The 27,507-nt window shown below is 37.3% G+C and overlaps 1 protein-coding gene across 12 annotated transcripts in view; it reads right to left on the minus strand.

Annotated features, from left to right (window-relative positions):
* LOC124361680 (FH1/FH2 domain-containing protein 3) overlaps nt 1–27,507 on the minus strand; it is a 178,396-nt gene that overhangs the window by 56,295 nt on the left and 94,594 nt on the right. For all 12 annotated transcript variants that reach the window (XR_006922390.1, XR_006922389.1, XR_006922393.1 and 9 more), the window contains 2 exons: nt 16,753–16,862; nt 7,217–7,275 (listed from right to left, as the gene is read on the minus strand). Coding sequence is in view for 9 of the 12 variants with exons in the window: in XM_046815671.1 (XP_046671627.1) it covers nt 7,217–7,275; nt 16,753–16,862 (169 nt within the window). In the remaining 3 variants the exon portion in view is untranslated. The remainder of the gene's footprint in view (nt 1–7,216; nt 7,276–16,752; nt 16,863–27,507) is intronic.

Below are 27,507 nucleotides of genomic sequence, written 5' to 3' on the forward strand. Positions count from 1 at the left end.
TCCACTGCTGTCTGGATTCACGTGCAGACAATACCAGTGAAGGTTCAGGTGACGCGCCCACACACCTCGCCTCACCACGCAAGTGAGACTTTTATAAGATACTGTCCAATGCTGTCTGGATTCGCGTGCAGACAATACCAGTGAAGGTTCAGGTGACGCGTCCACACCTCGCCTCGCCATGCAAGTGAGACTCTTCTAAGGTACTGTCCACTGCTGTCTGGATTCACGTGCAGACAATACCAGTGAAGGTTCAGGTGACGCGCCCACACCTCGGCTCGCCATGCAAGTGAGACTCTTATAAGATACTGTCCAATGCTGTCTGGATTCACGTGCAGACAATACCAGTGAAGGTTCAGGTGACGCGCCCACACCTCGCCTCGCCATGCAAGTGAGACTCTTCTAAGATACTGTCCACTGCTGTCTGGATTCACGTGCAGACAATACCAGTGAAGGTTCAGGTGACGCGCCCACACCTCGGCTCGCCATGCAAGTGAGACTCTTATAAGATACTGTCCAATGCTGTCTGGATTCACGTGCAGACAATACCAGTGAAGGTTCAGGTGACGCGCCCACACCTCGGCTCGCCATGCAAGTGAGACTCTTATAATATACTGTCCAATGCAGTCTGGATTCACGTGCAGACAATACCAGTGAAGGTTCAGGTGACGCGCCCACACCTCGCCTCGCCATGCAAGTGAGACTCTTCTAAGATACTGTCCACTGCTGTCTGGATTCACGTGCAGACAATACCAGTGAAGGTTCAGGTGACGCGCCCACACTTCGCCTCGCCATGCAAGTGAGACTCTTATAAGATAATGTCCAATGCTGTCTGGATTCACGTGCAGACAATACCAGTGAAGGTTCAGGTGACGCGCCCACACCTCGCCTCACCACGCAAGTGAGACTCTTATAAGATACTGTCCAATGCTGTCTGGATTCACGTGCAGACAATACCAGTGAAGGTTCAGGTGACGCGCCCACACCTCGCCTCGCCACGCAAGTGAGACTCTTATAAGATACTGTCCAATGCTGTCTGGATTCACGTGCAGACAATACCAGTAAAGGTTCAGGTGACGCGCCTACACCCCGCCTCACCACGCAAGTGAGACTCTTATAAGATACTGTCTAATGCTGTCTCAGTCCATCTCAGTTCAATCGTGTTGTAAATCATCACCACATGAATCATTCTGGCTGTCTCTGTTCAGCATAGAGACGCGGCAACGGCCTGGCCACTCCTGTGGAATGTCTAGCCGGCTCTCGTTTGTAAATGTTGACCGACGAAAGAAGCGAATAATTACACCCTAGCGATAAAGCTGCTTAAAAATCATATTTCCAACTATGCGCGGATACTGTGCGGGGCGTGAGCGTATGATTCTGGCACAGGGAATTATCAAAATTATAATAAATTCTTTGATCACAAATATTTTAAATAATCAAGGCTCCTCATTGTTTGAACAACTCTAATTAATGCAACCAGCTAATGTTGTTAGAGTTGATAGTTTAGCTTTCCATGGAGGTATTGTAAATTCTTCTTATGTTAAAAAATGAATGAGTGATGTATAGCAATAAATGAAGATTGCAGTCTTAGATTCCAACAGGCGCAAACTGGATCGATCGCGTAGAGGCAGTCGGTGGGACAGACAGAATTAGTGTGACGTTTTGTGTCAGGGGAGGATTTACATGCGGTTGCGTGGCTTCACTTACGTCTAGGTGGCTTACGTGGAGCTGTATCTCTTACACAAGGCCTGCCGCAATAGTCCACCCATTGTCTCGCCGTATGTGTCAGTGCTCCATTCATGCGGTGACAATGCCGTCATTGATATTTCGGCACTCGTATTCTATTCGGTTTCTACGAAGTCCCCAATAATGATGGGTTTGACACTTCTGCAAAACATGCTTGTTTTACTAATTGGACACGGGGAACTGAAGTCGAGATGACCACTAAAATACTTACTACGGTCAGTAAATAAACATATGGGAAGATAGAAGTAAATAAACATGTGGAAGCATAGACTAGAACAATTTCGATCTGAGAGAGTGAAAGGAAGGCTGCGGTCAATCGGATTTCAAATCCGAGTCAGTTGCGGCAATCTTGTCCTGTCCAGAATTGATCGGAATCAGCATTGTACAGAACAAACACAAAGGTTCGCACTGTGAATAGACAGTTGGGAGACGAAATTTTCAGTTTTAGAATAGTTCAACGAACTCTGAAATTCTAAATAAGAAATTTCAAGAAAGAAAACGCAACACTACATTTCGAACATTGAAATCCACCCTATTCTTCAGGTGCAAAACCCTAATACAATTAAAAAAACTAAAAATTGTAGCAATGGACTGCCACTGAGACTGGAGAGAATGATGTCACTGCAACACGTCACACCCGAACTAACGAAGGTGGAGCACGAGGAAGCTCACCACGAAACTTAGTGTTATACTGTTATACTACTGGGAGAAAGAACTTCAACCAGACACGCCAAAGATCGTGCTACTGATAATTCATCTCGGGTCTTATCATAGTTACCCCTAATTTCATTCTACGTATAGCGCGTGTGTCTTGGTCGTTGCTTCTTTATAAATGAGATTGTATAACTAATGTACAACGGCAATACCCTACAACCGCGATAACTAATGGTGATATGGCCAAATCTCCTCTACTCACCCTTAAAAAACTACACACTGCAAGTAGTGTGTGTCTTGCCGTGGCTTCTTGCTTTATCAAATCAGATTGTACACACTGACGGAGAACGGCCACACGCTACACCCGCGATCCTACCACCGCTAGACAGCCATTTACTCCAAGAACGATTTTTTTAAACCATGCGAAAACACCACACGCACTCCATCAGTCAAACATGGAAATCCCTACATTACTTCCTTGTTTGTTGTTGTTTTAAATGGGATTGTTTCGGGTAAATATGTTTCTTATTGTATATTACTAATTACTCTCTGTCAAGAATTGCCTATCAGTTGATACTGCCAATTAATTAAATGTTTCTTGGTATATAACGAAAACTCGTGTCCGATTATTAAGTAAAAGCTGGTTCGTTGTACTCGTCTGTGTCTAAATCATCAACATTGAAAATTTGTTTGTCATAAAAGCATGCGGAAAAATTTTATTGTGATGTGCAATAGCATCTGAGACAAGAATACTGAATTCAATGAATTAATTCCATTCACATATAGGCAAGTTAACAGTGGTTTGATCGAATGCCCTAAAATATCAGTTTTTAAATAAACTCACTTAAATAAAAGTGGAAAACCACGTTTAGGGGTTACATTTTTTTGGCAATCGTAAGTTACAACAAACGTAGCGTAATGCGTCATATTAAAGTTCTATAATTTACTACCTCAGAATCAATTTTATATTTAATAAGGGATTGTATATTTAATTAAAAAACAATAAAAAATTAGCATCTTAAAATATGAACCTTAGATCTTTCGTTTCTGACGTTGACCTCGTGCAAGTGTAATATCCACCCAAATTTGAAAATCTCCCTTACTTTTTCAATATAACCAATTTTTTTTGCCGACAACGAATAATCTACAACAATATCAAGTCATTATTCCTACAACTTCTGTTGGAGCCACCAAACAAATGTGATTCTCACTTCTCTGTTGAAAGGTTTGCCCGTACTCCACGGAGCCAGAACCGAACTGACAGTGTCAATCCGTCACGGGACACAGAGTCCACTTTATAGCGAGTCATCAACTCGAAGATTCAGTGAATAGAGACCAAACATTTCTAAATGTAGGCGAGTGCCCAGAAGGCTTGTTAGCTCGATGCCGTGTCGTGCTGCTGGAAATAGGCCTCACTTTCACGTGCCGTACTGCGGCACTGTCGTCGCCGTGCCGACAGGAGAAGCCCGGTCGTGATGGCGACAATCAACTCGCCGGAAATGGCTCAGAACGAATCACCGTGCTCCGATAGTGGCTTCCATCTCGACTCTTTACTTGCGTGAATCTTGTGATTCATTGAGTCAAGAAACCGGCGGGGTTTCCTCAACGCTAACGACGAGTAGTTCCGCTAAGGAATTGGAGATTTGCTTGATCAAAGTTTGATCTTTTGTAATTTTTTGGAAAGGGGAAAACTCGACAGAGGTTTAATTATAATTATTGAGCTCTCTGTTACAGAAATAGTACCATGTGTCTAGGAATCAATCAATACATTAAAATACTCCAATGAGATAACTGTGCGAACTTATATGTCCCCCGTGCTAGTAAAATTGTCATTACCGTGTTCTGAAACGAATATATGGACCACTCTGTAATAATATTTTGAGTTTCTTTGTGAATAATACCAAGTTATTAAGCTCTGGGGGTTTTGAAACAACCAATCAATATTCTCTGGCATTTAAATTCTAAGAGTTCAGTGTAATGAATATTTACTGTGCACTGGTTGGCTTTATTAGATTAGATATTGCAAGCTCTTCTTAATACAATGCAAGATTACCCTACACCACGTATCGCGTAAACAGGCTTCGCTGAGTTTGCATGAACAATCTCAAGTAAACAGCTCAGTCTATGTGTATTACAGGTACAACAGTTAGGCTGTATGTACTATAAGTATTATGGATGCATTATACGGTTGCCGTGTATGTGACTATAAGTAAGTTTACAAATCCATTAAATTTACTATTATTTCCTCGTTATCGAGCAAAAAAGATTCACATTTCAAAAGAGTAAAATGAGATGCAACTACCAACCATCCTATACCGTGAGACAATAAATGTTTGTTTAGGCCCCCTCATAAACTTCTACCGCATGATATTTACCAGCCGCAGTATTTGAGTAGGTTATCATGTCAACCCCAGTCCTAGAGGCCGCAGAGTCGGTGATATGTGGAGCTATAACTGGCCCGGACCTGTTCTGCTCATGAGGACATTACTGTAGCAGTGTTCCTAGAAAGGCGAGCCGCGACTGCATTTCCATTATTTCATTGTTGCTTGTGACAGTGACGCTGTACCCGGATGTTGCGGCACGTGAGTACATAGCTCTTTGGAGCAGTATGACACTTACTGGAATAACTATATCATCCGATGTACAACAGATATTCCCGAGTCCGTTATCAAATGATCAACTTTTAAATTGACAGTTTTGACCCAGACAGAGATTGCACTGGTCTGAATACAGAACCAGAACGAGTGATGAGGTCAAGAAGGATGGAGGCGCCCCCTGGTGTCCTTGTCCAGCGGAGACAATAGCAAGGTCCCGCGCGATCCAGGCTCCAGCAGAAGGCGACAGTGTCAAGAGTGAGTCAGAATAGTATTCTCCTCTTTTGATAACCATGTTACTCTTACGAAGATTATAGTGAAATATACATCAAAAGTAAAAGGTCACAAATTTGGTATCATTACACTAACAGACGAACAAGTAGCTCGTCTTTTTGTTTCATAACATACGTGTTTTTTTTATAAAAAAAAAATCAATTAAAATTTTGCTTATCTATCTATCTCTCTATATATAGATTGTGGTGTAATGGTAGCACATTCACCCGGCAAGTGAGAGATCCGGGTTCGAGTCCCGGTGGAGCAAGTACTTTTTGCGATTCAATGTTTATTGAAATAAATTAAATTCGGCTATTGCCATTTATACAAATTTAATGAATGTAAATAGAAGTCATTTGACACGTATTCGGTCTTCCGATCATATGTTAGTTTGGTTATTTAAACACATATGTGAAAGAAACGGCCAAATACAAAATAATTGAATCGTAAAAAGTGAGGGCTCTGTGGTGTAATGGTAGCACATTCACCCGGCAAGTGAGAGATCCGGGTTCGAGTCCCGGCGGAGCAAGTACTTTTTGCGATTCAATGTTTATTGAAATAAATTATATATATATATATATATATATATATATATATATATATATATATATATATATATACATGTATATTTCTCACAATCTCTCTATTTCAATAAAAGTCCGCATTCAATAAAAGAACGCATTCTTCAGTGATCGTAAGAAAATATAAACATTTTAGCTACTTACCAATATTTCGAAAGGTTTAAAATACATTTTTAAACTTCTGATGAAGTGGGAGTATTGAATATAAATTCGAAGAAGCGAGAGTATCTTCCTTGTTTAAAACTTTAAGGAGATCCTCCGAATCACAAACATATGAGAAACACATTTCTTTACTCTCAATATGACAAATAGACAAGAGTGCTGCAGCCATGCACACACTGAAAGTACATATTTTTGGTCACAACTACTATCGGTGAAACCCGTATGTTTCCCACGTAAAGAAACGCGTATTTTCTTAAAAGTCCTCATCTTTTCACCATATGCTTCCACCTGTGTATCTTCATTAAAATCATTAAAAAGGACGACATTATTTGTCTTTATGGTGATGTACTAATTTTATTTTATTCCTAAAATGTTCCTCTTTTAATACCAGTATTTTGTAAATGGCGCAGGTTAAGGAATAAAATACATTAAAAATAAAACAGGTGGAGTACGTATTTTTGTAACTAAAATCATATATTTTGTATTTTGGTAGTATTGGTGGCATGTTGGTGGTGAGGCGGTAATGCTGTGAAACTGGCAGGACAATGTCCCACACGACTTTCACCAAATATACCGCATATTTCAGCCCTGTACCTGACAGGGAACTCTGATTTTGGGAATTACCCTAAGAAAATACTCAGCAGGTATGTCAGAAAGAGTTTTCAACATAGTCGGGTCTTCAGCTATGACGTCATTAATATGGCAGGCGTTCACACAGGTATGTTAGCTGTCAAATTCCTTTTTAGACGGATTCTGAGAATGTCACGTTTTCGACACCTATCACATGGATGTATCACAGAAAACGTGCTGGTAATAACCACTCGTAAAAATAAACATATCACACAATATATTCGGTAATACTTGGAATTTAATAATCTACGAAGTGTTTTTATAGATTTGTCAGCGTTTCATGTTTGATATACATTTTCATTTAAATAATCTAAAATCCATGTCAATATACTTATTGTTGTTCGTTCTGTGTAGCTTAACATTTACATAACCTTGCAACTGTGCCGATAGATACAAACAGTTCCAATCGAAAAATATGTACAAGCTAAATTACGATTGAAACCTGAACAATCTGTCATTAATCATTTTTCTTTTGAAAGCTTCATAATTCGATTTTGATTCTTGTATAAATACTGCAAGAGAAAATAAATCAAAACTGATTATTTTAGAACAATAAAATAAACGTAAAACTGCACTCACCAATGATTGTGTGAACACGCACTGATAGTTGTGTTCGCAGTACGATAGAGTTCTTCCGACTGAAACAGAATTACACATTTTTATTAAGTACAAATCACTGCAAAATATCCATAAACAGATTAACAATCCTAAAATTAATGTTTTGTTTGATTTTACATAAAGAATTTGCTGTAGGAGTTTTTTAATTTTCAAATAAAAGACCAATAATTAAGAATCTTACAACATGTGCTCTGTAAAAATGTGCGGATACTTTTTACTCTTGTAAAAGTGACGCAAAAGTGGGCAAAGTGAACAATAACAATCTGTTGCTAACAAGCTTTTATCATTATACCAACTGATAAGGATTACCGAAACCAAAACAAACAAAAGAACGTAAATTTACAAAGCGGTGAAGAAACTACTCGTGGAACAAAATGAGGCAATACCAAAGAGTAATATTTCCACACTGCCATAACACCTGTTTAGCCTACTTCCATTTGCATAATCAATATCATGTTGGATGGAAAGTAACTTTAAAATAATACGTCCCCGTCAAGTGTTTATTCTAATTGGTATTTTAGGCAGGTAAATTATGACATCCGCTATAGCACAGAATATACTGCACGCGAGATATATTAGTAGGCATACAGCTGTGGTTTGGCGGCCTTGACTAGCACTTCATTATACGTATTATCACATCTGCATACCAAAACCAAACGCGGCTCTAAATGAAACTGCTTCGGCCCATTTTTTTTCTCGTTTACACCGTGGAGTACTTAGAATTCTGTAAGACACCATAGAGAAGTTTCATGACCACGTAGTTTAGTGGGCACCATACGTATGAATGAATACTAAGCCTAAATATGCCAGTGACAAGTCCGCATTTACATAAACTCGATAGATTAATGACAACTGTGTTATTTTAAAATTTATTAATTTATAAATGCACATGTTGTGGCAAGATATACGTGTACATTGTACTTACTTATAAGTTTCAAATTATCGTCTTTTGTATAATAAACAACAAAAATTAGATCAACCAATTCCTCGCCTACCACTTTGTTTCTTACATCTTGTTTCCAATTAATTTCGATGGAAACAAACCAATTTACCTATTCGAGGAAAACACAATATTCTATAAGCCAAAAGGCAATTTGCATTAAGTAAGCACACAAGTTGCTGTGTCTTGAAATCGACAGAGGAATTTCCTATAAGAAATCGACCGTCAGCCGCGATAATTTTTGTGGAGATCGAAATTTAATGTGAGTGTTTCGAAAGAGTTAAAACATGTCGAAACGATATCGGAATCAAGAGAACATTCTTCCATCGATTTAAAGAACCAGGTTGTGTGCTTATACAAGGCAAACTGATTCTTGGTTCTTTAAAGATAAATGTTCAAATACGAGTTTCCTAAGAAGAAATCTTTCACCCTTATTTTATACCTCAGCGATGAGGTAAAATATGTGGGACCGATAACTATCTTGCAGTGGTATAAAACACTTCTCAAAATTTTGAATAATTCGATTTCTCGGGGAAAGTACAGTGAATAACAGTGTGATTGATCTTTTTGCGCTTATTAAGTCTATTGAAATCTACAAATAACCGGCACGAAGAATTACTGAAGTAATTAAGTCATGAACAATAAAAATACAATTTCTTTCAAAGAATAAACAAGTCTTTGTCCGTTCAATTTGATCCGTTAGACATCTGGAGGTATCTATCTAAAAGTAAAAGGTTTGTAAACCTCACCTTTGATGTGACATTAATATATAAATTCCAAATTTGTAATTACTATAAAAGGAAATAATTATCCTCGATTTGAAAATTGTTATCTTCATAGTCACAATATGAAAAAAGGCAAAATACTGGAATGTTAAATTTGTATTTTGTATACCTAATTGTAAATGTCAAGTTTTTCTACTTAAAATGTTTAAATTTTCTAGAAATTGGATTTGATTCGTTCTTTAAATTTGAATTTAGAATATTTAGAGAATCTTGACTTTATAGTTATCTTAAGAAAATTTCTAATTCTTCTTTTGCATTTAATTTTTCTCATTTTCATTAAATTTGTAGAAAAAACTTCATTATTTTGTGTACTTATGGTTAATTTGTAATAGGTATTTAGCGCACATGAATTTTTATTGTAAACATGTTATTATTTTACTAGTTATGACAATATCGTTTTGACTCTGCTCACGTTATGATTAACGATGTTAAGATACATACACCACTATTTTGAATCGCTTCAAATATATATTATTATTTCTATACCAGTTCCAATAGGGTGGTTACATTTTTTAACTCACTTTATAAAGTAGGTACTCGCACATTATAATGTTGTTAGATAGGTTAAATAATGTAACTATCCGTGTATTTGTTGAAATTACTTTCTCAGCTAGGGACTGGAAATCAACATTATTAACATCTGTTAGTGAAATGGTGATAGTTTTGATAATTTGAGCTTATAATTTATTTGATTTCAACTGAACACTGCCAGGCATGTATTGTAACTCATGTAACATCCAGGGTTAATTCAGGATAATTAATGCCCCGCCCCACATGGGCCCAGACACCACGTCGAGATTGTTCATGAGCAGCCTTCATGCACAGAACATTCTATGGTAATACTGGCATTGGATAAGATTTATAGGACTCAATAAAACATTATAACCTTCCTTTTCCTTTTCAATAGTGAAGAGGATCTCCAGAGATTGTATAAAACTCATAACGCTATCCAACGGCCAAACCCAGAAACCATCGTTGGTGTGGCATAGCTCGTGCCTAATGGATTCTGCTGACTGGTCTTAGTTCTACTGCAATCAAACGGCAGGGTTTTTATTGTCTTTGATTGGAACTGTCCAAATAGCCACACACTTGAGCATGAAATAAGATTGGCTGTGACTTTATTTACAAATAAATGAAAATATTTCATAGTTTTCTGTTCAACCAAACTCCTGATAATAAACAGCTATTTTAAAAGTTTAGAATGATAAAAAGTAATGGATCAAAGGGTATATAACCTATAGTTTTCTTTTGTAACTCTTTGACAAATTATATGAACAATAGACCAATGGAAAAAATGTTTTATCTTTTTCTGAAAACAGGCCAATTTGTCCGTTGTTTTCAACAGATCCAAATTACTTTAGATACACATTATTTTGGTTAAATATTATTCGCAGTGTCTTGGGATGACAGTGAATGATCTCTTTCCAGTTTTAGGTAGGTTTCATAAAAGCCCTGTATTTCACTTTTTTGCATTTCTCGTTTGACCCCAGTGGGTTGGCGGTCCCATCCTTAGAGGAGCGATCAATCAAGACGCTCTTTTTGAAGGGGTTTTCCTTCTCCTCAGAACGTTTATTTGCACAATACATAACATTTTACCATCGCTTAGCACGACAAGGAACAGATCGGATTAACCGGGAACGGGTACCTCGGGTACAAAACGTCTTAACTCATTTCTCTGAGGCTGGTCTCTGTTTCCCCTCCCTGTCCGACCTCTGCGTCCATTTCGCACTCCGACTGATCAAGCGGCTGACTCCTGACCGCCAAAGCGACCCATCGGCAGAACGAATTCACAGAGCCCACCGCCAGGAGAGGTCTGTTTCCCCCTGGACGTTGGGCACTCCCAAGACCATACTCGCGGTGCCGATCAATTTTCAGACACCCTCTCTTAGGAGGGGGGGGGTGAAGAGTTAAATAGATATTGATAGAGTGGCCAGTAAAGTAAAAAGATGTGGGGTCTCATTTTGAAAGGGAATAAAATAAGATCCCATGACAGGAGCATGTCACAGGTAAGTAGGAGTAACGACATACTCAGCCCAGTTAACCCCGTGGTCAATGTCCATGTACCATAACATACGAGATATGAGCCCTGGGGGAAGACTACTGTATAATTGGATACAACACGTCAGCGTTAGTTAGTAAGCTGTCGAATTGTTACAGTAAACATTCAGTCAACTTATTCCAATGAGATGACTTTAATGTGGTTTGAATTAGCAAGAGGGCGCTAAAGTAAACTCAGTTCTTCGAATGTGTTAATCATTATGTTAATTCATCACAATATATACCCCCTTGGTGCCCTGTGGTTTCCTGTCCTCGCCCTATTGGCGCTACGACTACGTAAAAAGTAATTTTACATACAAGTCTGTATTGTCATCTGGTTTTAAGAACAAAAACGACTGTACGAATATTCTCGTGTTGTGTTAATAAATGTATGTATATTTTTTAAATATAATTTTGAGGTAACGTTCACAACAGTAAAAACATCATCGGTAAAAGGGTATTTGATATAATGATAATTCAGCAGAATATTGGATCTCCAAGAACTGCTCTACAACACAACTCAGTCTAAAGTCAGTTCGGATCAGCCCCTTGCCATAAACAGAGAAGTGATCAAGTCTACTAAAGTAACATAAACATGTATTAATGACGGAGTGACACAGAGCAGTTCTCCAGAAAGATTGCCCGTACTCGCTCTGTCATTATCTCTTAATTCGCACTCTCCCACACCACCCGAGCGTACTTAATGATCCTGCTAACATACGATTTGCACTCGTTGATTACAGGCAAGGGACAGGTCGTTTATTGAAGATTTAGTCCGTGCTTCAGAATCATGGGGCAACACATTTCTCAAAGAGTAATAAAAGGGCACACCATGAAACGTTAAATTCAATTTTTAATGAGATAAGAGACAACTGGAACCTAACTGGGAGACAAGTACATTTTGTAAGTAATTTTCACACTATCACTTCCAGCTCTAGAACTACTGTAACAATTTATAAAACAGAAGTAACAAATCTGTATTGTTATCCAAGGACGATAAGGCGATTTATATTGGAATAATGAAGCTAGTAAGATCTCTTTCTTTAGCTACTATTCCAGGGGTGAAGGGGTTTGATATAAATTACCCAAAGGGTTAGGTAACCCATACCCATTATCTTTATTCTTTATCAAATATACTTCATTGATAATGATTCAAAGAGATCACTAAATAGTATGAAGTTGGACTTCACCTCAGTGTTTTGGTCGTGTCTGATTTTTGCCTTTCTTATTTAGACGCTTTTCGCACAAGTTGTCTGTAACCAATTCTCAGCTGGTTCTCCAAGTACTTTGAGAAAATGACTTCTTAATAAACATGCTTAGCCGAACCAAGTCAAGTTCAATTTTATGATTGAACTTTGTACACCTGAGTGTTCCACGGAGAACCAATCTTGGATTTTTCTGCCTTCCTTTTTCTTTTCTTTTTGAGGCACTTTTTAATTCTAACGTAGCAAACCTTCGGATTAAAGTAGGTATTTACTCTTCCCAGAGGACAATTTGCCAACTTTCTAAGTCTCTTCAACATTCCACCATAAGAAATCTAAAATCAATGATGTTAAAGATTAAATGCAAATTGATTTCAGGACAAACTTAATTCCTCAGTTCTTCATAGCTTCCTTTTAAGGGTCACTGCTAATTACGCCTGAAGACATTTCTCAGAAAACAACGCAATTTTCTGAAAATGGCGTACACCTTTATTATGAGTTAGTTAAAGTTTCTCCCAAATAAAGTTTAATTTTTGTTATTTTAGGAAATTCCAAACTTCTGAAATCCTTTCGGTTACCCCATAAGGGAGTTGTTCTTTTGCATATTGAAATATCTTTGCCCTATCTAATGTTAAAATATGGAATGAATGTACCGAACATAAAACGGAGATGCAGTTGAGCTCCAGTCTCCAGGTCCAGGTCCAGTAGACAATCGCTGTATTACATCAGGCGAGGTTAATTATTACAGAACCGGTCGCGGTCGTGTGGCAGCGCGGCCTGGCCTGTACTTCGCCTCGCTGAGCTGCTCTCTGGAGTTGGAGGGCTGCTCACTTTTAGAACGGAAAGTTTTATTATTCAATATTTCCGATGAAGAAACAGGGATTGTACAAATCTTCCAACTCTATCTCGGAAGGAACGCCGTACTAGTGTCCCTTGAGGAAACAATTAAACAGTATAGAGTGCGTGTTCTTGTCAACAGTCTTTCAATTTGAGGTCCACACCAAAAGCAGAGTTAAGGAAAGCAGATAAAAATGTTTGAATAAAACTTTGGAACCGTTGTGTTGCTTTAAAAATCAAGTGAAAACGTGACTGCTTGTATTACCTCAAAGAAATCCCATAAGAGCTCACTTCTGTCTGATTTATACCTTCCAGTTGAATCTACTATGAATACAAAGAACAATCGACATGTCACTTACATCTGGACAATTCAATGGATGTACAGGATATCGAGATATTGGGTATAAATAGGGTTTTTTCAATTTATATGTACTGCTGTTGACACATGTTAACAATGCATATATCAAGCGTAATTTATATCGCAATTACCTGTCTTTGACATTTTATCTATTCCACACATCCATTGTTCATTCATTATTCATTCTTACTTGCACTTGCCATCCGACTACGATTTTCTAATTGCTGCTAACTCCCTAGGAGGATGATACCCAGCAGGGGCTGGAAATCCCATGAGAGTTTACGTCTGGCTGGTTTATATCTCCCATTAGAACCCACAAAGCAGAGAAAACACTGATGTGTCATTTAACTCTGGGCAACCTTATGGATGTTCAGGAGCGACACATCACTATCCGCAAATGTCGAGGTATTGACCCTTCTGGGGTGCAAGGGTAATTCGATAGATCCAGTCTACTGCGGGAGATGACTAGAGATGGGGGAGTTGGTGGTGTTAGTTCCCTAGATGTCAAAGGTTTCTGCTAGCCTAGACATACGGGTGTGCTACCCCCTGCCTGCATTGACTGGAGAAGCTGGTTCAGAGCTTGATTCCCATTCTTCTGAGAGGACATGACAAGATTAATGCTATAAATGTTTCCTCGTGGATCTCGACAGGAGGCGACCCTTACCCCAACCTTACCCATCCAGAATATCTTGTCACTCAGGAAGCAGCACAAAGTTTCTTATATGACTAGGTGCAATTTCAAAGTTTCTTGTCCTAAGAGAACGCAAAACTACCCTAGGACTTTCCACGTTGATCGATAGGTTAGTTTGCTGCGGAGAATGCGTTGGAGTGGGTGGAGCACCTATACAGCACTCAGCCTTAACATGAGAGAGTACTGTCCCCTACCCACGTTTACTGTAAGAGGATGGAACAAAGCTAACCTCTACTTCCAATACGACGACTTAGATTACTCTGCCTGCTATCCCTTCTCATGGGTTCTTGACAGGAGGCAACCCCTACCCTCAATCTTACTCATCCTCAATATCCTGTCATTATGGAAGGCTAGTGCAAAGCACGGTACTTTTAGGACCAAGTGCAATGAGTGATTTCTCAGCTTCTTATCCGTAGTGATAAAATTACCTCAAAGATAATATATTTTGTATAACAATATTATATTCGTTTTTAATGTATGTTTGTTATGTCGCAGGTATATTGCCAATTGCGCAGTGTAGCGGGTTCGGAAGTCACCTTTAAGCCTTTGGCCCCCAGGTTGTGTTAGAGAGGGCTTATTAAATTAGCTCTAAGTTTGTCTGGTAAAAAAGACATTATATGAGTATAACTATGACTCTAAAAGAGACGAAACACACTTCTGGACTTTTCATGTTTATTTTAGAAATATATTTAGTTCGAACTCGAAACACTAGTTTTTCAAAGCATCCCATTGAAAACGCTGAAGTGACAAAACAAAACAAAGAAAATAAAGAGACGTCACGGAAGAAAGGTCGGAGGACAAAGAAGTGGCAGGAGCACAACTCGCGTTACGGTGGCAGTAATTAGCGTCTAGAGTCAGAGCAAAGTCGGGCTGGTTCCCGTGAGAGAACGCGTGACCCGTGACAGCTGAGCAGTTGGCAGGTCGGATTACATCAACAGAACAGCTGAGCCGAGCGGCTCATCGAGCGGGAAACAGCTGACAGACCTATGAGTAAAGTGGACGTTGAGGTTAGGCTAAATGTGTCATCATCAATCACTCGACAGTCGCAGTCGTATTAGTGACTTCAAATCATTTACTACGTTTGGCAATTAGTTAGGATTGTATCGATTCTGTACCATCAGTACATATACAATGATGAATAAATGATAGTTATATCCGTCATTACCTCACAAAAATTACAATAACTGCGAAATAACAATGGCCCTGACCGATTCGTTGCATTTCTGGTAGACCTAATACTGGAAGTCCCATAAGGTGATTCTGGAGTTGTTGAATACCTAAGTAGACACTGAGTTGAATTGGAAAATTTCAAAACATGCTAAATATTACTGTGGTATCTTTGACTGTGCAAAAGTTTATTGGAAAATATTAAATCCAGTTCTAAAACCTGTAGCCAATTAAAACATTGCGCGCTATCTAGCGACGAACGAAAAAAACAATGATTCGCAGTATAAATATATTTCAGAATATATCAAACATTGAGTAAAGAAAAGCAAATAATATACCTAACATGTTACATTTAATTCATCCAATGGTATTTAATAGAAGATTCAATCTTAAACAAAAGACTAAGTTCGTACGGTAGCGCTCTCTAGGAATCGCCGCCCAGAACTATAGCCGCACGCACAATATTTCTGCCCCACAATTTTCATAATGATGCAAAGTTTCTTCTCTTAGTCAAAGACAGTACTTTCTATGAAATTCAGTAAATCCTAGAAATTTCTAGAAAAAAAATGAAAGATCGGCCGACAAGCCTGGCACGGAGGTTAGTTTCAGTCAGATGCACATAGCAACCTGATCTGTCTCGCTGCTGTGCCGGTCGCTGAGCTTCTTCCGCCCGGAAATCGGATGTCATTACACGCTGTCTAGCCTACTTGTATTCTGTGTTGTTATATCTTAACACTGACAAAGTAGACGCAGCAGCCTTGAGATGTCCATTGTAGAGTTTATTAAAACTCTTGAGAAAAGTTTGTTCATAGCATTCGAAAACATTGGAAATGTAAATTATGATCCCACACTACACATTCAAATTATTAATTTATTTCGTTGGATTTTTCCTACCATCAACAATTACCGGTACTCGAAAATCTACTGTTATAATTTTAATTAAAACAAGGAATTTTTTAATGATCCTCCAATATTAAGAGCCGCAATGAGAAATGACACTTTTTTGCCAATTCAGTAAAGATTTCAGTATAATTTCTTGGAGAGTTTTGCCAATACAACATGGATACAGCTGTGGAGTCCATACGATCCAAGATCTAAATTTTTATACTCCTCGTTATTGCAATCATTGTTTGGTCTTAAACTTGGCATAACAATTAACAACCTTAACCTCCTAAACTTCCCAGGGCTATTTGGATATAACGATATAATCTTACATACTGTATAATGCAGCTTTTGTGTCTTCTAAAAAATAACTCCAACAACAGAAAGACTGCATTAGATTTCTCTGTGTAAGAATTTTCAAACATTTTCCTATATAAATATATATATATATATATATATATATATATATATATATATATATAATAAAATAGATTTGCAATTTTAAATTTTTTCAAACTAGCATGCACTGGTTCCTCTTCTCTCGGTTAACCTCATCCTAGAACTTAACACAGACAACATATACGAGTAGTCTACTTACTTCGCCTGGAAGTTCTCGAACTCCTCCTGCTGCTCGTTGATAGAAGCATCCAAATCGAGATAGGAACCATAATCGCCCTCCTTGTACAGCTGAAGCGCCGTGTCATCCAGCTGAAACAAAACTTTCCATCAGACATTTCGATGAATCTGGTTCATTTTCACAACCTTTCTTACATATGGCAAGTATAATTCAAAGATTCGTTGCTTTCAATGATAGATAACCCAAAATATGATAAATAATACAACTAAACATCGGCTTCACTTTGCAAACTTTAAAATTCCTAATTTATTAGATGTTTACAAAATCTTGGGGAAGATGTGTTATATGTTTTGTACATCGTCTATTTCCACCCAAGTTTTCACAAAAACACAAAATATTAGCGAGGTAAAATTTATCTCATGTTTCGAGCCGTCACAGGTACGAAGGAAATAAAAAGTAAGAAACAGGAATAACTCTGGTTCAGTTCCAGACCAGTGGCAAAAACGACGCTAAGACTCTTACTCACTCAGATTTACGCGTTTGGCAACTATAACGAGGCAAAAAGATGACCGGAAGATAAAAGAGGTATGAATAAGTATTAATATATTAGTACAACACAAGATCACGTGGTGGATAAACAGTATACTATTTGTGATCTGTGGTGTCTTATCCCGGTGCCAACTTAGAACTTGTTTTATCTACTCATTTATTAAATTCAATGCACTTGTTTGGTACAATTACTTATTTACTTGAACTACTCATTAAGAAACTATAAAAATATTGTAAAGTTTTCAACTTCAATAGTACTATAGTCCAAGTCTTCTATACTGAACGTTAAGAGACCGCAGTTTATATAGTCGAAATTTTTTATAGTTCTGCAGCACAAAACCCGTGATCAGATCTAATTGTTTATCCAAAGATGCAGTTTCTAGTTTACATATTCCTTAAGCCACTTATCATCTATTACACCACTACAATGATGTAGTACACTAAGGGACGTAGGTGCCGATGAGAGCGAAAAATATAAATTAATAATGTGATGAATCGTCAATCATATCCACTACAGAGTGATGGAAAGACTTAAAGCAACCTCCTCCTTCTCATAATAAAATTTCCGAACAATTCTAACTGTTGAGAGTTAAATAATTACAATAGGGTAATTTGGAGAAGATCAGTGTGCTCCAAGGTAATCCGCCTATTGTATATCAAGGATTAAGTGACAATACTTTATTGGCTATAGTACACGATAACAACTTATAGTACTTCTATTGCTATAATATACGGTGATAACTGACAGTACTTTCCTGTCTATAGTACATGATAACAACTGATAATACTCCCTTTGCTATAATATATGGTGATAACTGATAGTAATTTCCGGACTATAGTACACGATAACAAGTGATAGTGCTTCCATTGCTATAATATACAGTGACAACTGACAATACTTTCCTGTCTATAGTACACGATAAAAACTGATAGTGCTTCCATTGCTATAATATACGGTGATAACTGACAGTACTTTCCTGTCTATAGTACATGATAACAACTGATAGTACTCCCTTTGCTATAATATATGGTGATAACTGATAGTAATTTCCGGGCTATAGTTTACGACGGCCTCCTGACAATACGTTCCTGGCTACAGTACACAATAACAACTTATAGTACTTCTAATTGCTATAATATACGGTGACAAATGACAGTTAGTTTCCTCTCTATAGTACACATAACAACTGATAGTGCTTCCATTGCTATAATATACAGTGACAATGACAGTACTTTCCTGTCTGATAGTACACGATAACAACTGATAGTGCTTCCATTGCTATAATATTCGGTGATAACTGACAGTACTTTCCTGTCTAGCAGTACATGATAACAAGTGATAGTACTCCCTTTGCTTATATAATATATGGTGTTAACTGATAGTAATTTCCCGGGCTATAGTTTTTACGACGGTCTGACAATACTTTCCTGGCTAAGTACACAACGATAACAACATCTGGAGAGTGCTCTCCACTCTTGTTATAATTTACGGTGATAACTGGACAGTACTTTCCTGGCTAAAAGTACACGATAACAAAACTGATGGTGCTTCCATTGCTATAATATACGGTGATAATTGACAGTAATTTCTGTCTATACGTACACGATAACAACTGATAGTGCTTCCGTTGATTTAATATAACAGTGACATAACTGACAGTACTTTCCTGGCTATAGTACATGATAACAACTTTTAGTGCTTCCATTGCTATCTATATACGGTGATAACTGACAGTACTTTCCTGTCTATAGTACACGATAACAACTGATAGTGCTATCCATTGCTATAATATACAGTGACAACTGACAGTATTTCCTGGCTATAGTTGCCTACATGATAAAAACTGATTAGTGGCTTCCATTGCTTATAATATACGGGTGATAACTGACAGTTTCTTTCCTGTCTATAGTACATGATAACAACTGATCTAGTGCTTCATTGCTATAATATACGGTGATAACTTATAGTAATTTCCGGGCTATAGTTTACGACGGTCTGACAATACTTTCCTGGTTATAGTACACGATAACAACTGATAGTGCTTCCATTGTTATAGTATACAGTGATAAACTGACAGTACTTTTCCTGGCTACAGTACACAATAAACAACTGATAGTACTTCTATTGCTATAATATACGGTGACAACTGACAGTAGTTTCCCTCTCTATAGTACACGATAACAACTGATAGTGCTGCACATTGTTATAGTTATACAGTGATAATACTGACAGTACTTTCCTGTCTATAGTACACGATAACAACTGATGTTTTGCTTCCATTGGCTATAATATACGGTGATAACTGACAGTACTTTCATGTCTATAGTACACGATAACAACTGATAGTGCTTCCCGTTGCTATAATATAACAGTGACAACTGACAATACGTTCCTGTCTAATTAGTACACGATAACAACTGATAGTGCTTCCATTGTTTATAGTATACAGTGATAACTGACAGTACTTTCTGGCTATAGTACATGATAACAACTGATAGTGCTTCCATTGCTTATAATATACAGTGGACAACTGACAGTACTTTCCTGTCTATAGTACATGATAACAACTGATAGTGCTTCCCATTGTATAATATACGGTAATAAACTTATAGTAATTTCCGGGCTATAGTATTTACGACGGTCTTCTGACAATACTTTCCTGTCTATAGTACATGATAAAACAACTGATAGTGCTTCCATTGCTATAATATACGGTGATAACTGACAGTACTTTCCTGTCTATAGTACATGATAACAAGTGATAGTACTCCCTTTGAATATAATATATGGTGATAACTGATAGTTAATTTCAGGGCTATAGTTTACGACGGCCTGACAATACGTTCCTGGCTACAGTACACAATAACAACTTATAATACTTCTATTGCTATAATACACGGTGACAACTGACAGTAGTTTTCCTCTCTATAGTACACGATAACAACTTGATAGTGCTTCCATTGCTATAACTATACAGTGACAACTGACAGTACTTTCCTGTCTATAGTACACGATGACAACTGATAGTGCGTTTCCATTGCTATAATATACGTGATAACTGACAGTACTTACCTGTCTATAGTACATGGATAACAAGTGATAGTACTCCCTTTTGATATAATATATAGTGATAACTGATAGTAATTTCCGGGCTATAGTTTACGACGGTCTGACAATACTTTCCTGGCTATAGTACACGCTAACAACTGAGAGTGCTTCATTGTTATTAATATACGGTTGTGATAACTGACAGTACTTTCCCCTGGCTATAGTACACGATAACACTGATGGTGCTCTGCTTCCATTGCTATAATATACGGTGATAATTGACAGTAATTTCCTGTCTATAGTACACGATAACAACTGATAGTGCTTCCGTTGATATAATATACCAGTGACAACTGACAGTACTTTCCTGGCTATAGTACATTGATAAACAACATTTTAGTGCTTCCATTGCTATCATATACGGTGATAACTGACAGTACTTTTCCTGTCTATAGTACACGATAACAACTGATAGTGCTTCCATTGCTATAATATACAGTGACAACTGACAGTACTTTCTTGGACTATAGTGTTGCCTACATGATAAAAACTGATAGTGCTTTCCATTGCTATAAAATATACGGTGTATAAACTGACAGTAACTTTTCCTGTCTATAGTACATGATAACAAAATTGATAGGTTGCTTCCATTGCTATAAAATACGGTGATAACTTATAGTAATTTCCGGCTATAGTTTACGACGGTCTGACAATACTTTCCTGGTTATAGTACACGATAAACAACTGATAGTGCTTCATTGTTATAGCGTATACAGTGATAACTGACAGTACTTTCCTGGCTTTACAGTACACAATAACAACTGATAGTACTTCTATTGCTATAATATACGGTGACAACTGACAGTAGTTTCCTCTCTATAGTACACGATAACAACTGATATTGCTTCCATTGTTATAGTATACAGTGATAACTGACAGTTACTTTCCTGTCTATAGTACAACGAGATAACAACTGATGGTGCTTCCATTGCTATAATATACGGTGATAACTGACAGTACTTTCATGTCTATAGTACACGATAACAACTGATAGTGCTTCCGTTGCTATAATAATACAGTGACAACTGACCAATACTTTCCTGTCTATAGTACACGATTAACAAACTGATAGTGCTTCCATTGTTATAGTAATACAGTGATAATGACAGTACTTTCCTGGCTATAGTACATGATAACAACTGATAGTGCTTCCATTGCTATAATATACAGTGGACAATTGACAGTACTTTCCTGTCTATAGTACATGATAACAACTGATAGTGCTTCCATTGCTATAATATACGGTAATAACTTATAGTAATTTCCGGGCTATAGTTTACGACGGTCTGACAATACTTTCCTGTCTATAGTACATGATAACAACTGATAGTGCTTCCATTGCTATAATATACAGTGACAACTACTGACAATACTTTCCTGTCTATAGTACACGATAACAACTGATAGGTGCTTCCATTGTTATAGTATACAGTGATAACTGACAGTACTTTCCTGGCTTATAAGTACATGATAACAACTGATAGTGCTTCCATTGCTATAATATACAGTGACAACTGACAGTACTTTCCTGTCTATAGTACATAAATAACAACCTTGATAGTGCTTCCATTGCTATAATATACGGTAAACTAACTTATAGTAATTTCCGGGCTATAGTCTTACGACGGTCTGACAATACTTTCCTGTCTATAGTACATGATAACAAACTGATAGTGCTTCCATTGCTATAATATACGGTGATAACTGACAGTACTTTCCTGTCTATAGTACATGATAACAAGTGATAGTACTCCCTTTGATATAATATATGGTGATAACTGATAGTAATTTCCGGGCTATAGTTTACGACGGCCTGACAATACGTTCCTGGCTACAGTACACAATAACAACTTATAATACTTCTATTGCTATAATACACGGTGACAACTGACAGTAGTTTCCTCTCTATAGTACACGATAACAACTGATAGTGCTTCCATTGCTATAATATACAGTGACAACTGACAGTACTTTCCTGTCTATAGTACACGATGACAACTGATAGTGCTTCCATTGCTATAATATACGGTGATAACTGACAGTACTTACCTGTCTATAGTACATGATAACAAGTGATAGTACTCCCTTTGATATAATATATAGTGATAACTGATAGTAATTTCCGGGCTATAGTTTACGACGGTCCTGACAATACTTTCCTGGCTATAGTACACGATAACAACTGAGAGTGCTTCCATTGTTATAATATACGGTGATAAACTGACAGTACTTTCCTGGCTATAGTACACGATAACAACTGATGGTGCTTCCATTGCTATAATATACGGTGATAACTGACAGTACTTTCCTGTCTATAGTTACACGATAACAACTGATAGTGCTTCCGTTGATATAATATACAGTGACAACTGACAGTACTTTCCTGGCTATAGTACATGATAACAACTTTTAGTGCTTCCATTGCTATCATATACGGTGATAACTGACAGTACTTTCCTGTCTATAGTACACGATAACAACTGATAGTGCTTCCATTGTTATAGTATACAGTGACAACTGACAGTACTTTCCTGGCTATAGTAGCCTACATGATAAAAACTGATAGTGCTTCCACTGCTATAATATACGGTGATAACTGACAGTACTTTCCTGTCTATAGTACATGATAACAACTGATAGTGCTTCCATTGCTATAATATACGGTGATAACTTATAGTAATTTCCGGGCTATAGTTTACGACGGTCTGACAATACTTTCCTGGCTATAGTACACGATAACAACTGATAGTGCTTCCATTGTTATAGTATACAGCGATAACTGACAGTACTTTCCTGGCTACAGTACACAATAACAACTGATAGTACTTCTTTTGCTATAATATACGGTGACAACTGACAGTAGTTTCCTCTCTATAGTACACGATAACAACTGATAGTGCTTCCATTGCTATAATATACAGTGACAACTGACAGTACTTTCCTGTCTATAGTATACGATAACAACTAATAGTGCTTCCATTGTTATAGTATACAGTGATAACTGACAGTACTTTCCTGTCTATAGTACACGATAACAACTGATGGTGCTTCCATTGCTATAATATACGGTGACAACTGACAGTAGTTTCCTCTCTATAGTACACGATAACAACTGATAGTGCTTCCATTGCTATAATATACAGTGACAACTGACAGTACTTTCCTGTCTATAGTACATGATAACAACTGATAGTGCTTCCTATAGCTATAATATACGGTGATAACTTATAGTAATTTCCGGGCTATAGTTTACGACGGTCTAACAATACTTTCCTGTCTATAGTACATGATAACAACTGATAGTACTTCTATTGCTATAATATACGGTGATAACTGACAGTACTTTCCTGTCTATAGTACACGATAACAACTGATAGTGCTTCCATTGTTATAGTATACAGTGATAACTGACAGTACGTTCCTGGCTATAGTACATGATAACAACTGATAGTGCTTCCATTGCTATAAAATACAGTGACAACTGACAGTACTTTCCTGTCTATAGTATACGATAACAACTAATAGTGCTTCCATTGTTATAGTATACAGTGATAACTGACAGTACTTTCCTGTCTATAGTACACGATAACAACTGATAGTACTTCTATTGCTATAATATACGGTGATAACTGACAGTACTTTCCTGTCTATAGTACACGATAACAACTGATAGTACTTCCATTGTTATAGTATACAGTGATAACTGACAGTACTTTCCTGTCTATAGTACATGATAACAACTGATAGTGCTTCCATTGCTATAATATACGGTGATAACTGACAGTACTTTCCGGGCTATAGTTTACGACGTTCTGACAATACTTTCCTGTCTATAGTACATGATAACAACTGATAGTGCTTCCATTGCTATAATATACGGTGATAACTGACAGTACTTTCCTGTCTATAGTACATGATAACAACTGATAGTGCTTCCATTGCTATAATATACGGTAATAAGTTATAGTAATTTCCGGGCTATAGTTTACGACAGTCTGACAATACTTTCCTGGCTATAGTACACGATAACAACTGATAGTGCTTCCATTGTTATAGTATACAGTGATAACTGACAGTACTTTCCTGGCTACAGTACACAATAACAACTGATAGTACTCTCTATTGCTATATATATACGGTGACAACTGACAGTAGTTTCCTCTCTATAGTACACGATAACAACTGATAGTGCTTCCATTGCTATAATATACAGTGACAACTGACAGTACTTTCCTGGCTATAGTAGCCTACATGATAACAACTGATAGTGCTTCCATTGCTATAATATACAGTGACAACTGACAGTACTTTCCTGTCTATAGTACATGATAACAAACTGATAGTGCTTCCATTGCTATAATATACGGTGATAACTTATAGTAATTTCCGGGCTATAGTTTACGACGGTCTAACAATACTTTCCTGTCTATAGTACATGATAACAACTGATAGTACTTCTATTGCTATAATATACGGTGATAACTGACAGTACTTTCCTGTCTATAGTACACGATAACAACTGATAGTGCTTCCATTGTTATAGTATACAGTGATAACTGACAGTAACGTTCCTGGCTATAGTACATGATAACAACTGATAGTGCTTCCATTGCTATAATATACAGTGACAACTGACAGTAACTTTCCTGTCTATAGTACATGATAACAACTGATAGTGCTTCCATTGCTATAATATACGGTGATAACTTATAGTAATTTCGGGGCTATAGTTTACGACGGTCTGACAATACTTTCCTGTCTATAGTACATGATAACAACTGATTAGTGCTTCCATTGCTATAATATGCGGTGATAACTGACAGTACTTTCCTGTCTATAGTACATGATAACAACTGATAGTGCTTCCATTGCTATAATATACGGTGATAACTTATAGTAATTTTCCGGGCTATAGTTTACGACGATCTGACAATACTTTCCTGGATATAGTACACGATAACAACTGATAGTAGTGCTTCCATTGTTATAGTATACAGTGATAACTGACAGTACTTTCCTGGCTACAGTACACAATAACAACTGATAGTACTTCTATTGCTATAATATACGGTGACAACTGACAGTAGTTTCCTCTCTATAGTACACGATAACAACTGATAGTGCTTCCATACTATAATATACAGTGACAACTGACAGTACTTTCCTGTCTATAGTACATGATAACAACTGATAGTGCTTCCATTACTATAATATACAGTGACAACTGACAGTACTTTCCTGTCTATAGTACATGATAACAACTGATAGTGCTTCCATTGCTATAATATACGGTGATAACTTATAGCAATTTTCCGGGCTATAGTTTACGACGGTCTGACAATACTTTCCTGTCTATAGTACATGATAACAACTGATAGTGCTTCCATTGCTATAATATACGGTGATAACTGACAGTACTTTCCTGTCTATAGTACATGATAACAACTGATAGTGCTTCCATTGCTATAATATACGGTGATAACTGACAGTAATTTCCGGGCTATAGTTTACGGACGGTCTGACAATACTTTCCTGGCTATAGTACACGATAACAACTGATAGTGCTTCCATTGTTATAGTATACAGTGATAACTGACAGTACTTTCCTGGCTACAGTACACAATAACAACTGATAGTACTTCTATTGCTATAATATACGGTGACAACTGACAGTAGTTTTCCTCTCTATAGTACACGATAACAACTGATAGTGCTTCCATTGCTATAATATACAGTGACGACTGACAGTACTTTCCTGTCTATAGTACACGATAACAACTGATAGTGCTTCCATTCATATAATATACGGTGATAAACTGACAGTACTTTCCTGTCTATAGTACACGATAACAACTGATAGTGCTTCCGTTGCTATAATATACAGTGACAACTGACAGTACTTTCCTGGCTATAGTACATGATAACAACTTTTAGTGCTTCCATTGCTATCATATACGGTGATAACTTATAGTAATTTCCGGGCTATAGTTTACGACGGTCTGACAATACTTTCCTGTCTATAGTACATGATAACAACTGATAAGTGCTTCCATTGCTATAATATACGGTGATAACTGACAGTACTTTCCTGTCTATAGTACATGATAACAACTGATAGTGCTTCCATTGCTATAATATACGGTGATAACTTATAGTAATATTCCGGGCTATAGTTTACGACGGTCTGACAATACTTTCCTGTCTATAGTACATGATAACAACTGATAGTGCTTCCATTGCTATAATATACGCTGATAACTGACAGTACTTTCCTGGTTATATTGTACGACACTAACTGACAGAACTGCACTGGCTATAGAATACGATGTTAATCTAGAGGCCGTCAAATATAACAGGATAACTTGATAGCAGTGTACTACAAATTGCCCGCTTACAGCAGCGTACCAAAGGTTCATTAAATTAAACGTTAATAATGACCCAAAATTAGATTTTAATAGAGTGAAGATAACGTAAAAAACAGTGAAAATAGAATTACATCTTTTCCAAATTCAATGGCGATAAGGGACGTTTACATTTATGTTACCTTCGTTTTTATAAGGCTACTCTTGCAACGCGTAAAGATAGATCACAATAGGAGCAGGTAGAGCGAGGGAATCGTGAATAGGAAAGACAGAATAGCCGCCACCTTCCAAGTCCACCCCTGCTCTCAGTGAAAAGTGGAACGAGTTGCGATTCAGCTGCCAGATTGTGTGGCAGGCTGTATGTGTGATATATTATATATAGAGAGAGACACTGTGGCAAAAATGTGCCTTAAGTATGGCCGACACGAGGGATTTATGCTTCATCACACAATTGTTTTGCGATAAGTACACCGAGAGAAGTAAGTTAGGTCAGCACTAATCTATTTGTCTTTGAGTTTCATTGCCACCAAACACGTTTTTAATTTTGTTATGATAAATTGTTTCTTCAAATAAATAAAAACACTTCTAAAGATTTTAAATGTTTTATTCTGCGTTTAATTGGAGGTGTTTTAATTGGTCTGTTTTATAAAACGTTTGGGGTTTTTCAAAGATTTTCCATTCTAAAACTCCATTTCTTATTTCTCAGTACATTTTTAAAGTAGACGATTTACAAGAATTGGAAAGGCTGAAATATTG

The sequence above is a fragment of the Homalodisca vitripennis genome, chromosome 1 (genome assembly GCF_021130785.1).
Source record: "Homalodisca vitripennis isolate AUS2020 chromosome 1, UT_GWSS_2.1, whole genome shotgun sequence".
NCBI classification, from domain to species: domain Eukaryota; kingdom Metazoa; phylum Arthropoda; class Insecta; order Hemiptera; family Cicadellidae; genus Homalodisca; species Homalodisca vitripennis.